Source organism: Psammomys obesus, unplaced genomic scaffold (assembly GCF_907164565.1).
Source record: "Psammomys obesus unplaced genomic scaffold, mPsaObe1.curated_primary_1811, whole genome shotgun sequence".
Classification (NCBI taxonomy): Eukaryota; Metazoa; Chordata; class Mammalia; order Rodentia; family Muridae; genus Psammomys; species Psammomys obesus.
The window spans coordinates 24,898,472-24,912,060 of record NW_026596039.1 but is presented as its reverse complement, the minus strand read 5'-3'; the positions used below and the strand labels follow the sequence as shown (position 1 = coordinate 24,912,060).

Sequence of the window (13,589 nt, the reverse complement as noted above, 5' to 3'; positions counted from 1 at the left end):
TTTCTTTCTTTCTTTCTTTCTTTCTTTCTTTCTTTCTTTCTTTCTTTCTTTCTTTCTTTCTTTCTTTCTTTCCTTTCTTTTCTTTCTTCTTTCTTTTCTTTATTTCTTCTCTTTCTTTCTTTCCTCTTTCTTTCTCTTTCTTTCTTCTCTCTCTCTCTCTCTCTTTCTTTTTTTTTTCACAACAGGATTTTTTTTTTCCAGGTAGCAGATAGCCTTGGCTGTTTTAGTTTTAGTGGGTTTTTTTGTTTGGTTGGTTGGTTTTGGGTTTGGTTTGGTTTGGTTTTTTCAAGACAGGGTTTCTCTGTGTAGCCTTGGCTGTCCTGGACTCACTTTGTAGACCAGGCTGGCCTCAAATTCACAGAGATCTGCCTGGCTCTGCCTCTCAAGAGCTGGGATTAAAGACATGACCACCACCTATCGGCCAGCCTTTGGGATCAAGAACAGAAGAATCCGTTGGAGAGGGATATAAGGTACTGACCTGAAATCCCAGGTGTCAAGGAGGTAGATATAGTAGATGATTGCTCTAAATGTAAGGCCAAACCCAGACAAGGAAATGAGCTTCCAGCCAGTCTGGGCCACACAGCCTGACCTTATCTCAAAACAAAAAATAAAAACAAAAACCCCAAAATATTTTGGAACAAGTTCAAATCAATAATGAGGATAGCTGTCAGTTAAAATTCCAGTTCCTAGTCAGGCAGGACAAATGGTGACACATGGCTTTAATCCCAACATTCAGCAGACAGAGGCAGGTGGATCTCTGGATTCAAGGCCAGACTGGTCTACAAATCGAGTTCCAGGACAGCCAAATTTTCAGATTGAAACCTTGTCTCCAAAACAAAAATCTAATTCCTGAAACATTTAAAAATTACTAGATTTTTAACACTATTTGGGTGGGTGGAGGATGAAGTGTTTCTGTTTGTTTTTTCTTTTTAATTTATTTTGGTAGTGCTGGGGATGTGACTCAAGGTCTCAAAGATTCAAGAAAAACACCCAACCTTGTAATCTCTTTTTGTCTCTCTCTCAGACTGGGACAGTCTTTTGGCTTTCTGTGTAGCCTAGGCTGACCAAGAACTCACAGATCTGCCTGCCTCTACCTCCAGAGTGCTAGGATTATAGGCATATACCATTATGCCTGCAATTAACTGTTTTTATTTTATCATTTTAATTATTAAAATAAAATAGGGCAGGTATACAAGTGTAAATCTATGTATAAATTTTAGATTTTTACTTTTTTATTATTTATTTAAAATTTTGTGTGGGGTTTTGGGTTGGTTGGCTTTTATTTTTTTCCCTTTTTTGTGTTGTTTTTTTAAAAAAGATTTATTTATTTATACACATGAGTGTACACCTGCATGACTGAAGAGGGCATCAGATTAATTACATTATAGATGATTGTGAGCCACATTTGGTTGCTGGGAATTGAACTCAGGCCCTCTGGAAGAACAGACAGTGCTCTTAACTGAGCCATCTTTTCAGCCCCCTTGTTGTTTTTATTTTGTTTTTGGTTTTTTTTGAGACAGGATTTCTCTGTGTAGCTCTTGCTGTCTTGGAACTCACTCTGTAGACAAGGCTGGCCTGGAATTCACATACATCTGCCTTTCTCTGCCTTCCAAGTGTTGGGATTAAAAGTGTGAGCTACAAGACAATGCAGCCACTCCTGATGAGACCTAACAGACTAGGATCAGAAGGAAGAAAAAGAAACCCTCCCCTACCAGTGGACTTGGGAAGGGGAGTGTGTGGAGAAGGGGGAGGAAGGGAGGGATTGGGAGGGGAAGAGGGAGGGAACTAGAGGGGGGATACAAAGTAAATAAAGTGTAATTTTAAAAAAGTGTGAGCTAGCACACCTCTCAACAACTTTGTTTGTAACATGTTCTGAACTCAGAGCATCTAAAAGAAGAACAGGGGCTCTTAAAATAAAAAAGTCAGTCACCCCTCTATTCTCCCACCCTTTTCGGTTGTTTTTGTCTTTGTTTTGAGGTAGGGTTCTCTGTATAGACCTGGCTGTGGTGGAGCTCGCTGGGATTCGCCTCTCCCTGTCTTTCAAGTGCTGGGACTAAAGGTATGCACCACCACATCTTGCTGGTGAAAAGTCCTGTTTAATACTATCAAGAATATTGTTACTCCTAGGTGCAGATGGCGGAAATGACCCCACCTATGCACACTTGGAGGTGAGATCAGGAGCCACTGACTCCTTAAAGCCAGAATGTGTAGGAACATAGTTTGGAAGAATAGAATGGACTAATTCCTGTATGCTTGTTTTTGTTTATTGAAATTGAGTTTTGCTCTGTAGCCCACACTAGCTTCAAACAATCCTTCTATCATAGCTTCTCCAGTGCTGGGATTGTGGGTTGAGCCACCAGACTCATATTTTTTGGATTTTGTTTTGGTTTTTGAGACTGGGTTTCTCTGTGTAGCCCTGGCTGTCCTGGAACTCCCTCTGTAGATCAGGCTGGCCTGGAACTCTTGATATCTGGCTACCTCTGTCCTGGAGTGCTGGGATTAAAGTTGTGCCAGCACCCCCAGTTTGTTTCTTAATTTTGAGAATGAATCTCTTGTAGCCTTCATCCCTTTTAGGTTTGGTTCTTAATGTGTAGCCTGGGATGGTTTCAAAATGGTGGCAAGCCTCAGGCTCACGCTTATCCCCTGGCTGGAATTATAGGTATATTCCATCATACACAGCTAGAATATAGTAGCTGATTTAAAAGAACTTACCTTGGGGGTGGGATGGATGCCAGTGCCCACATGTGGAGGCCAGAAGACAGCTTGTTGGAGTTGGTTCTCACCTTCCACAATATAGGTTCAGGGGATTCAACTCAGGTTATTGGACATAGCCAAAGACATCTCTATCCCTTGAGCAATCTCAGAACTATAGGATGAATTAATTTCCTCTTTACTGACAACAGTCCCAGTGTGTTTGGGGGAGGGTATGTTATAAGGAATGATGAAATTTATAAGGCAACAAAATTAAACTAATCCACTTCCTTCTTGCCTCCCAGGCTTCTGGACCAACACTGAGCCTATCCCTGTGCCTGTTCAAACAGGAATCACTTCGAACTTCTCCGAGACTAAGGGGAATATTCATCACAGACATGGCTACAAATGTACCATCAGATAGCCTAGGATCAGAGCAGCCACGATCCCTGATATCTCAGGAAACACAAGCAGAAAACCAAAACGACAGCCCTGAGGTTTGTCATGTGATGTTCCGAGGTTTCAGGCCCTCAGAGAGGTTCAGCCCCATCCAGAATCTGAGGAGGATCTCTGAGCTATGCTATCAGTGGCTGAGGCCAGACCTGAATAGCAAGGAGGAGATACTGGATCAACTGGTGATAGAGCAGTTCATGATCTCCATGCCTCCAGAACTGCAGGCCTTAGTGAAGGAGAACGGAGTGAAGAGCTGCAAAGAACTGGAAAAGCTGCTGAGGGAAGGGAAACATTACCACTGGGTAAGCAAGGTCTCAGCTGTGGGCTCCTAGAAGGACAGCTAGGGGGCTGCAGTGGCCTAGGAGCAGAACCCATAAAGGATCTTGTCCTTAGCAGTTGGTCTCAAGAGGTTAGTTTTGCTTCCTAAGAGATGAATGACAGGGGACTTTTATGGCCTTGTTTTGTCTTTGTGAAGGCAGCATAGAACCTTTATTTAGAAGAAGCCCAGAGCTTATACAGACCAGAAACTCTGCAAGATAACTGGCCAATGGCCAGCTTCTTGAGTCAGAGTACACAAGCCCTGGATTCCTCCTCCTCCTCCTCCTCCCCCTCCTTCTTCTCTTCCTTCCTTCCTCCCTCCCTCCCTCCCTCCCTTCCTTCCTCCTCCTCCTCCTCCTCCTCCTCCTCCTTCTTCCTTCTTCTTCTTCTTCCTCCTCCTTCTCCTCCTTCTTCTTTGTATGCTTGTTTGTTTAAGTCTGCATGTATTCTGTGCATCACGTGTGTCTGGTGCTCTTGGAGACCAGAAGAGGGCGTCAGATCCTCTTTGAGCTGTAGTTACAGTTATGAACCACCATGTGGGTTCGGTCATTGAACTTGGGTCCTCTGGAAGAGCAGTCAGTGCTTTTAATCGCTGATCCATCTTTTCAGCCATGCCCCCCTCCCCTGTCTTCTTGTTTACTGGATAAGGGCCAACATAGCCCCCCAGGCTGGTCCCCAACTCACTATATAGTTGAGTATGACCTTGTGGGCCAATCCATGTCCAGGAAGACAGATTTGCAAATAAGTCAAGCTAGGCTTTTAAATCAGCACAGAAAACAGCTGTGAGAGCTATACACAGGCTCTTACCTGGAGTCTAATCCTATGCCCTTTCTCCCCACAGTCCATAATCTACTCTGATGAACAGATATACTTCCTTCCGGGTTCCAGTTTTGAGAAGGCTGAAGTCCCAGAGGATAATGTGGAATTGTCCCAAGAACACCTATCAAATGAGAGTGAGGAGCCTTTCACCAGAGGCCAGGCCAACCCAGAGCTGCAGAACCTGTCAGAGACCAAAGATCTATCCACCAAACAGGTGAGTGTGTGACACTATCTCTAGGGGTGGTTTGGAAAAAGGAACTAGAAAACAGGAGTGTTTGAGAGACTTGGTGCAGGCTGGGGTTGGACACACTGGCCATAGATGTATATCCCATGCTTTGACACTATTGTGCAGAATGACGCTCATTAAAGCTTAGCATTAAGAGTGTGAAGAAAGGGATGAAGAGATGGCTCAATAGTTAAGAGCACTGGCTACTCTTTCAGAGGTCCTAAGTTCAATTCCCAGCACCCACATGGTGGCTCACAAACCATCTATAATCGATTCTGATACCTTTTTCTGGCATGCAGGCATACATGCAAATAGAGTACTCATATTCATAAAATACATAAATAAATAAATCTTAAAAAAAAAGTGTGGAGAAAGGAACAGTCATGATGGTACAAGCCTTTAATCCCAGCTGTGAGTCAGAATCTGACAAGTGTCTCCGAGTTCAAGGCCAGCTAGGGCTACACAGTGAGACCCTCTCTCAACAATAACTCTGTGAGGCTGGCAACATAGTGCTACCCTGTACTTAAAGCCACCCAGAAGGCTACAGTATCATGTTTGAGGCCAGTCTGGCCTTAACACAGTTGAGTCCAGAGACAGCCTGGGCAACTTATCAAGACCTTGTTTCAAGCTAAAACATTTCAAAGGGCCAGCAGAGTGGCCAGGGGTATAATGCATGCCTAGATTCCACCAGTGAGGGGAGGAGGTTGTGACTCAGTAATAGGGTGCTTGCCTGAACAAAGCCCTAGTACCGTATACCAGTGAACAAGTAAAGGAAAAAACAAAACAAAACAACAACAACAAAAAAACAGTAGACTGTTTCTGGAGCCCAGGATCTGCCAGGTACCAATGCAATGTTTACAAAAGACTGGAATGAAGCTTGGCAGGGTGAGTGAGTGCCCAGTGGGGGTGTGGTAAAGGGTAGGAGGGTCTCAGATACAGCTCTTTCAGTGATACAGCCCTTTTAGTGACACAGTTCTTCCAGTGATACAGTTTTTTTTTTTTTGGGAGGGGGAGAATAGGGACTATATAAATCTTGGGGAAGTGGATACGGGTTTCCAGGTAAATGTATATCACTGGCCAGGGATGATGGGCTAGGGATGCTCCATTTGCATGGAGAGGAATTCCAAGTACTAGATGGACATATCCTGGTCACCAGGCTATGTGACTACCTTGAAAACAGTGGAGGTGGATGTTGCAAGACTACATGCACTGGGGCATGCAGGCACAGAACAGAGAAGGGGGAACCATCCTTACTCTTGACAGTCTCCAAATGGAAATTTTTCAGGTTTGGACACCTATCGACCTTGCTCTCACTTCAGAATAGCTGCCCTAGTCACATGGTTCACATGCCCCATAGTAGACTACTATGTCTGATAGGGTGTGAGAGGATGAAGCCACAGTGAGTGGAAGAAAGGTGGTCCATTTTCCCTCAGAGTCTTTTCAGGCCAGAATCCATTAAGGAAAGTTTTTTTTTCACCTTCCATTCTTCCCCTAATCTCTTCCAGATCTATACCATACCCTCAGTTCCCCAACTTTCCTGCCCCTCTTTAAAAAATAACCTCCCTGCCTCTGAATACAGTCTGTGCTATACATACAGTCCTGGGAGTGGGATCATTCCCTGGAGCAGGGTCGAACTATCAGGGGTCACAAAAAACCAATTATCCCCACAAGAAGCCGTCAGCTGTCCATAGCTCCTCAGTTAGGGGTGGTGACCCCTGATCCCTTTTCACTCCTTGCTGGAATGGTGACTGGTTGGATATTGTAAAGGTCTTGTGCAGGCAACTGCAGTTGCTGTGGGTTCATGAGTTCGGCACTGCTGCCATGTCCAGAAGACTCTGCTTTATCCCACTCACCTCTTAGAATATTTTGGTTTTGTTTTGTTGTTTGAGACAAGGTTTCTCTTTGTGGTCCTGTCTGTTCTGGAGCTTGCTTTGTAGACCAGGCTGGCTTCAAACTCAGATATCCACCTGCCTCTGCCTCCTGAGTGCTGGGATTAAAGGGGTGTGCCCACCACACTTGGCTGAGATTTCTATATCTTGATCCACAGGCAACAGGAGACTGTGAACCACACTGGGTGTAGCTTGAGCATACATGAGACCTCAAAGCCCACCTCTATAGTGACTTCCTCCAACAAGGCCACACCTCCTAATAGTGCCACTCTCTATGGCCAAGCATTCACATACATGGGTCTATGGGGGCCATTCCTGTTCAAACCACCACAGAATCTTAATAACTACATCTTTTCTCTGATGGTCCCTGAGCCTTAGGTAGATTAAGTAAAGGGAAGCATGTTTTTGTTTTGTTTTGAGACACTGTAGCCCAGGCTGGCCTGAACCTTGAAGTCATCTTCCTGCTTCGGCTTTTAGAATCCTAGAATTATAGGCAAGTTGGTTTGGATTTAGGAAAATAGTCTCTTCCCGGCTCTCCTCAAGCTTGGGGACCAACACATCCACATAACACCATGTCTCTGTAATTGATCAAATGTTGTAAGTGTGAGGCATATGCTAGAGTATACAGACCAACAATGATTCAGATAGAACATCTGTATGTACCAAGTAAATACAGTATTATGGAAGATAAACTTGTAAATAATTCCAGGTGGAATGCTGAGGCAGAACAGAATTGGAGAGCTGTGAGAAGACTCTCTAGGGCCTTACCTAGGATCTGATCCTGCTCCCTTTCTTCCACAGTCCACAATCTTCTCCCAGGGACAGACATCCCTCCTATGGGATTATCATTTTGAGATGGCCAAAGACAAGGCTGATGAATGGAGTGGCAATGTAGTGGTATTGTCGGAGGAGCATCTCAGCAGTGGCCAGGCTCTCCCAGAGCTGCAGAACCAGCCAGGAATGAAGCCATCCACCAGTCAGGTAAGTGTGTAACAACATCTCTGGGGAGAGATGGGAGAAGAGACTAGAAGATCAGCATCTTTGAGAGGGAGTTAAATTCAGACCCTTTGGTCATAGATACTCCACAGGCTTGGACACTGGGGAAAGCAGATTCACCAGCCTGTTTCTCTCCTAAAACTCATCATGAAGAGTGGGGAGGGGACCAGGAGAGATGGCTCAGCTATTAGGAGCACTTGCTGATCTTCTGAGGACCAGTGCTTGAGTCCTAGCAGCCTCTTCAGGCAGCTCACATTTGCCTTTAACTCCAGCCCCAGGGAAATCTAATGTGCTCTTTTTTCTTTGGGCACCAACATGTACATGGCTTATACTCACATAGCCACATAAATAGTGACTTGAAAGAGCTGGAGAGATGGCACAGTGGTCAACAGGCTGGCACCTGTTGTCCAGCCTGGTGATACAAATTTGACCTTCTAGGGTGGAGGTTTGGACCCTGAGAGGTGATGGCTTGGGGATGTTATAGCTTTGGTTTTGTTTGAAGCTGGGTCCCCTGTAACTCAGGTGGACCTTCAACTAGCTATGTAGGGGAGATTGGTATTAACTCCCAGTCTTCCTGCCTTTACCTCCCAGGAGCTGAAAGTACAGGTGTGGGCTACCACACCCTCTGGAGATGTTTTGGATCTATCAACCTTCATGGAGATGATGGCTAGGAGTTTTTATTATTATTTGTTTTTTTTGTTTTTTTTTAAATCTTTTATTTTTTTTTATTAATTACACTTTATTCATTTTGTATCCCCCCATGAGCCCCTCCCTCCTCCCCTGCCGATCCCACCCTCCCTCCCCTTTCTGCATGCATGCCACTCCCCAAGTCCACTGATAGGGGAGGTCCTCCTCTCCTTCTTTCTGATCTTAGTCTATCAGTTCTCATCAAAAGTGGCTGCATTGTCCTCTACTGTGGCCTGGTAAGGCTGCTCCCCCCTCAGGGGGGAAGTGATCAACGAGCAGGCCAATCAGATTATGTCAGAGGCAGTCCCTCTTCCCATTACTATGGAACCCACTTGGACACTGAACTGCCATGGGCTACACCTGTGCAGGGGTTCCAGGTCTTCTCCACAAATAGTCCTTGGTTGGAGTATGAGTCTCTGGGAAGTTCCCTGTGTTCAAATTATCTTGTTCTGTTGCTCTGCTTGTGGAGTTCCCGTTCCCTCCAGCTCTTACTATTTCCCACTTCTTACATAAAATTCCATTCACTCTGCCCATCAGTTGGCCATCAGGCTCAGCATCTGCTTTGACAGTCTATACTGCAGAAGCTTTCAGAGGCCCTCTGTGGCAGGTTTCAAGGTTGTTTCCTGTTTTCTTCTGGCTTTCAGAGGCCCTCTGTAGCGGGTTCCGAGGTTGTTTCCTATTTTCGTTTTCTTCTGATGTACATCCTCTTTGCCTTTCAGGATGGGGATTGAACATTTTAGTTAGGGTCCTCTCTTTTGCTTAGTTTGTTTAGATGTACAGCTTTTAGTGGGTTTATTCTATATTGTATGTTTATATGAGTGAGTATATACCGTGAGTGTCTTTTTGCTTCTGGGTCAACTCACTCAGGATGATCCTTTCCAGGTCCCACCATTTACCTGCAAATTTCATGATTTCCTTATTTTTCATTGCTGAGTAATACTCCATTGTATAGATGTACCACAGTTTCTGCATCCATTCTTCAGTTGAGGGGCATCTGGGTTGTTTCCAGCTTCTGGCTATTACAAATAAAGCTGCTACAAACATGATTGAACAAATGTCCTTGTTGTGTACTTGCGCCTCTTTTGGATATATGCCTAGGAGTGGTATGGCTGGATCTTGAGGAAGCGCTATTCCTAGTTGTCTGAGAAAGCGCCAGATTGATTTCCAGAGTGGTTGTACCAGTTTACATTCCCACCAGCAGTGGAGAAGGGTTCCCCTTTCTCCACAACCTCTCCAGCATGTGTTGTCCCTTGAGATTTTCATCTTGGCCATTCTGATGGGTGTAAGGTGAAATCTCAGGGTTATTTATTTATTTATACAGTATCCTGCCTGCATGTGTACCCACAGGCCAGAAGAGGGCACCAGATCACCTTACAGATGGCTATGAGCCATCATGTGGTTGCTGGGAATTGAACTCAGGACCTTTGGAAGAACAGCCATTGCTCTTAACCCATCTCTCCAGCTCTGGTTTTTACATTTTTGAGACAGGGTCTCAAACTTAAGCTGGCCTCAAACTCACAGAGATCTGCCTGCCTCTAACTCTTTGGTGCTGGGATCAAAGGTGTGGGATGCCACAGCTGGCTAAGAGTTTTATTAGCAGTGTCCAGTCATTGTCACTTCAGAGTCCACAATGTGTATCATAGGAGACCCTCCTTGGATCAGAATCGTTCAGCTTCTATTTTTAAAGAAATTATTCCATTTTTATGTGTATGGGTATTTGTCCAGGTGTGTGCGCTGCTTTTTGCACACTATATGTGTGCCTGTCAGTGCCTTTGGAGGTGAAGGAGAAGGTGTCAGAACCCCTGGAACTGGAGATGGCTCTGAGCCTCCTCGTGGGTGCTGGAATGCAAACCCAGGTCCTCTGCTAAAGCAGCCAGTGCTCTTAACTTCTGAGCCATCTTTCTAGCCTCATTAACCCTAAATCTTAATAGCGCCAAGGTTGGGAGGCATTTGGAAGGGAAACATGTACTTAGAGAATTAAAGTAACAGCCAATAGGTGATTTAGAGGTGTGGTAATTACACATTAATGGCAGACGTATAAATAAGAGGAGAATATTTGTTTGTGTGGAGTGGTGGGGTGGGATATAGAAGTATGAACATCCCCACAACTCTGTAAAAAAAATAGTGGACCAGATTGTGATGAAAAATTATATTTTGAGGGGCTTTTCTATCATCCATTCTACTTCTCAAATAAGTGACACAGAGACTTAGGAGATTTATTAACAAGCTCTAAGCTCAACAACTGGGCAGATATGCATTTATACTAATCCTCTACATTAGTCTTGCTATTTCTCAGCCATGTGTTCCAACTTACATGCAATATTGGTCCTGTCTGAGTTGTTTCTGCTCCATCAGGTCAATTTCTCATGGTTATGTCCTCCCTCTTCTTCCTTCTTCTCCCCACTTGTGGTCTCTACATGAGACCCCAAAACTGGGAATAGAGGTCGTGCCTACCTATCTCCTCTGCCCAAAATTGGATGTCCAGAATTAGCTGTTAATAAATTGGCTCTTTATTAACCAACCAGAGATAATTGGGGAACAGTTTACACAACATTGATTGGTGCGTATGAGATGGCCCTCATCCAGACTGCAACAAGATCTTGGGACAGAGAATTCAGCACAGAACACAGACCAAGTCCCAACAAGATTGAGACAGATTTCTATGCTCCATCTCTCTACAATGAGCACACTCATAATTGTTCTTGATTGTCCCTTATCAAGAAAGAGCAAGTTTTGCTGATGACGGTTCCTGAGAACAGAGAACCTGTACACCCGAGACTTGAGCAGAGCCCAGGGAGAGATTCACAGGATTCCAGTGTGGCGTTTGTGTTTCTGCATCAGGACCCTCAGCTGACACAGGGTCCTGGTGAGTATGAGGTGGGAATTTACTGGGAACTTACTACCTCTCTTCAGCACTCTGACCTGTTATGCTTGGGAAGTTGATGGGATGTTCCTAGTCAACACGGTCTGGTATGGTTGGAATGGTCTTTTTTAAGTATTGTGTATCTCAGTAGGTAAAGGCACTTGCCCCTAAGCCTGGCTGCCTGAGTTCATCCCCTATGGTCCTCACTCATGGTGGCAGGAAAGAACCAACCCAAAAGTTGTTCTCTGACCTCCATATTCTTAGGGTGGCACAGCTCTCCATAATCAAATAAATAAATGTAGTGGGGTTTTTTTGTTTTTTTGTTTGTTTGTTTATTTTTGAGACAGACTTTCAAATTTTAAATGTGTTGTGTGTGATCCTTTCCAGCAGGTTCTTTGAGAGTAAAGGATTTGGTGACGTCCCAAGAAGATACAAATATTGATGCTGTCACATCGTTCACCCATATTCTGGAAAGCAATTTAGCCTTGAACAGAGCTCTTCAGAGTTTCCAAAGATACAACATTCCCACTTCCCAAGAAGGGGCCTCCATTATAGTCGATACAGAGCCAAAGGTTGCTAACCCACCATCTGTACAGCCAGTTGCTCATCTTGCTGGCCAGGCTCAGTTTTGTTGCAGTGAATGCGAGAAGGGTTTTTTTAATAGGTCTCAGCTTATCATTCACCAGAGGTCACACACAGGAGAGAGACCCTTCAAGTGCAACAACTGCAACAAGGCATTTGTACAGTCCTCAGACCTGAAAGTCCACCAGTGCACTCACACGGGGAATAAGCTGTATGTGTGTACAGTCTGCAGCATGGTGTTCACCCACGAGTCCAGCCTGCTGAGTCACAGTCGGATTCACACAAAGGAGAAACCTTATGAGTGTGAGCACTGTGGGAAATGCTTCAGCCACAAGGGCAACCTCAAAGTCCATGTCCGCATCCATAGCGACTCGAGACCCTACATTTGTAATGAGTGCAACGCAGCCTTCCGACAGCCAGGGACTTTGAAACGACACTTGAAAATCCATTCAAGAATGGCATCTGTGTGATTCTATATCCATACTGAAGACTTTTCCTGGGGAGACTGAGGCTGGGTTGCCCCTATTACCTCAGGTCTCATCTCTTGAGGGTCTGAAAAAAATTGTATAGTGTCAGCCCTGGCTTTGTTGTTCTGTTTTACTATGCCTATTTTCTGATTGTTTGAGACAAGGTCTTACTATGTATCACTGGTTGTCCTGGAAGACTAGGCTAGCCTGAAACTCATAGAGATCTATCTGTCTGTGTGGCCCAGATTGGCTATGAACTAGTGATCTCACACACACCTCTACCTACAATGTTGAGATGCAGAGAAACTGCCCGTCTGTGGCAAGCTTTTGTTATACCTTGTTTTTGGTTGGTGATATTCTCAAGTTGTCAATATTGAATGACAAAATAGGAGTGGTGTTTGTCCCCTCATAATACTGTAAAATGTGATTTTCCTTTCAATAAAGTACATGGTCAAAGACAACACTTTTATAGTAACTTCTGTGAATCCTCCCATTACAATTATTTTTCTTTCTCTTTCTTTTGTGTGTGTGTGTGTGTGTGTGTTTTGTTTTTTTTAGACAAGGTTTCTCTGTGTAGCCCTGGCTTGTTCTGGACTCCTTTGCAGACCAGGCTGACCTCAAATTCACAGAAATCCACCTGCCTTTGCCTCCCTGATATTACAGGCATGTGCCACTGCACCTGGTACTATTATTTTTTATTAACATTTCAATGAAAATTGAGTTTCAGAGCCAGGTGTGGTGGAACACGCATTTGATTCCAGCACTCAAGAGACAGAGGCAGGAGGATCTCTGAGCTTGAGGCCAGCTTGAACTATGTAGCGAGTTTCAGGACAGTCAGGGCTACACTCTGATTTTCAAGTAAAGGTTTAGAACATAAACCAAAAGTTAATGTTTTAAAATTAAGCTCTCATTTAAGTTATTCATCTGTTCATTTATTTACTTCTTTACTTTGAGACAGGGTCTCTATGTAGCCTTGGCTGACCTGAAGCTCACTCTGTAGACCAGACTGGCCTCTAAATCACAGAGATCCTCCTGCCTCTGGAGTGCTGGGATTAAAGGTGTGAATCACTATGTCAGGACTTATTTTCTGTGTGTATGTGTGGATCTGAATGGCAGGGCATGTGTGTGGAGGTCAGAGGGCAGCTTGTGGGAGTTGGTTTTCTCCTTGAACATTGTGGGACCTTGGGGTTGAGTTCAGATTGTCATGCTTGGTGCAAGGACCTTCACCACTGAGTCACATCAATGGCCTATAAAATTAATTAATTTAGAGACATGGATACCCAGGATGACCTTGAACTCCTAATCCCACCTCTGTCTTCTAAATTCAGGGGAAGGGGGGCTTGTTGAAGTTATACACCACCACACTCAGTTTTATCTGGTGCTGGGGATTGAACTCAGGGCTTCTACACTACAGGTACGCACTGTAACGGAGCCACGTCTTTAGTCCTCGATTCAGTGAGAAGGAGCAGTTTTTGAAGAACAGAATGTAGCTACATCTGGGTACCAGCTCATCCACCCCAACTATTTTGAAAATTCTTTCTTTCTTTCTTTCTTTCTTTCTTTCTTTCTTTCTTTCTTTCTTTCTTTCTTTCTTTCTT

General features: G+C 44.4%; 1 protein-coding gene across 1 annotated transcript; it reads left to right on the top strand.

The window, feature by feature from the left end:
- The first annotated feature begins 3,089 nt into the window (after positions 1-3,089).
- LOC129687378 (zinc finger and SCAN domain-containing protein 5B-like) lies at positions 3,090-11,994 on the top strand. Its single transcript, XM_055621714.1, has 4 exons — positions 3,090-3,446; positions 4,304-4,495; positions 10,801-10,945; positions 11,330-11,994. The coding sequence occupies exons 1-4, from the start codon at positions 3,090-3,092 to the stop codon at positions 11,992-11,994; spliced, it is 1,359 nt and encodes a 452-aa protein (XP_055477689.1).
- Positions 11,995-13,589: the final 1,595 nt, after the last annotated feature.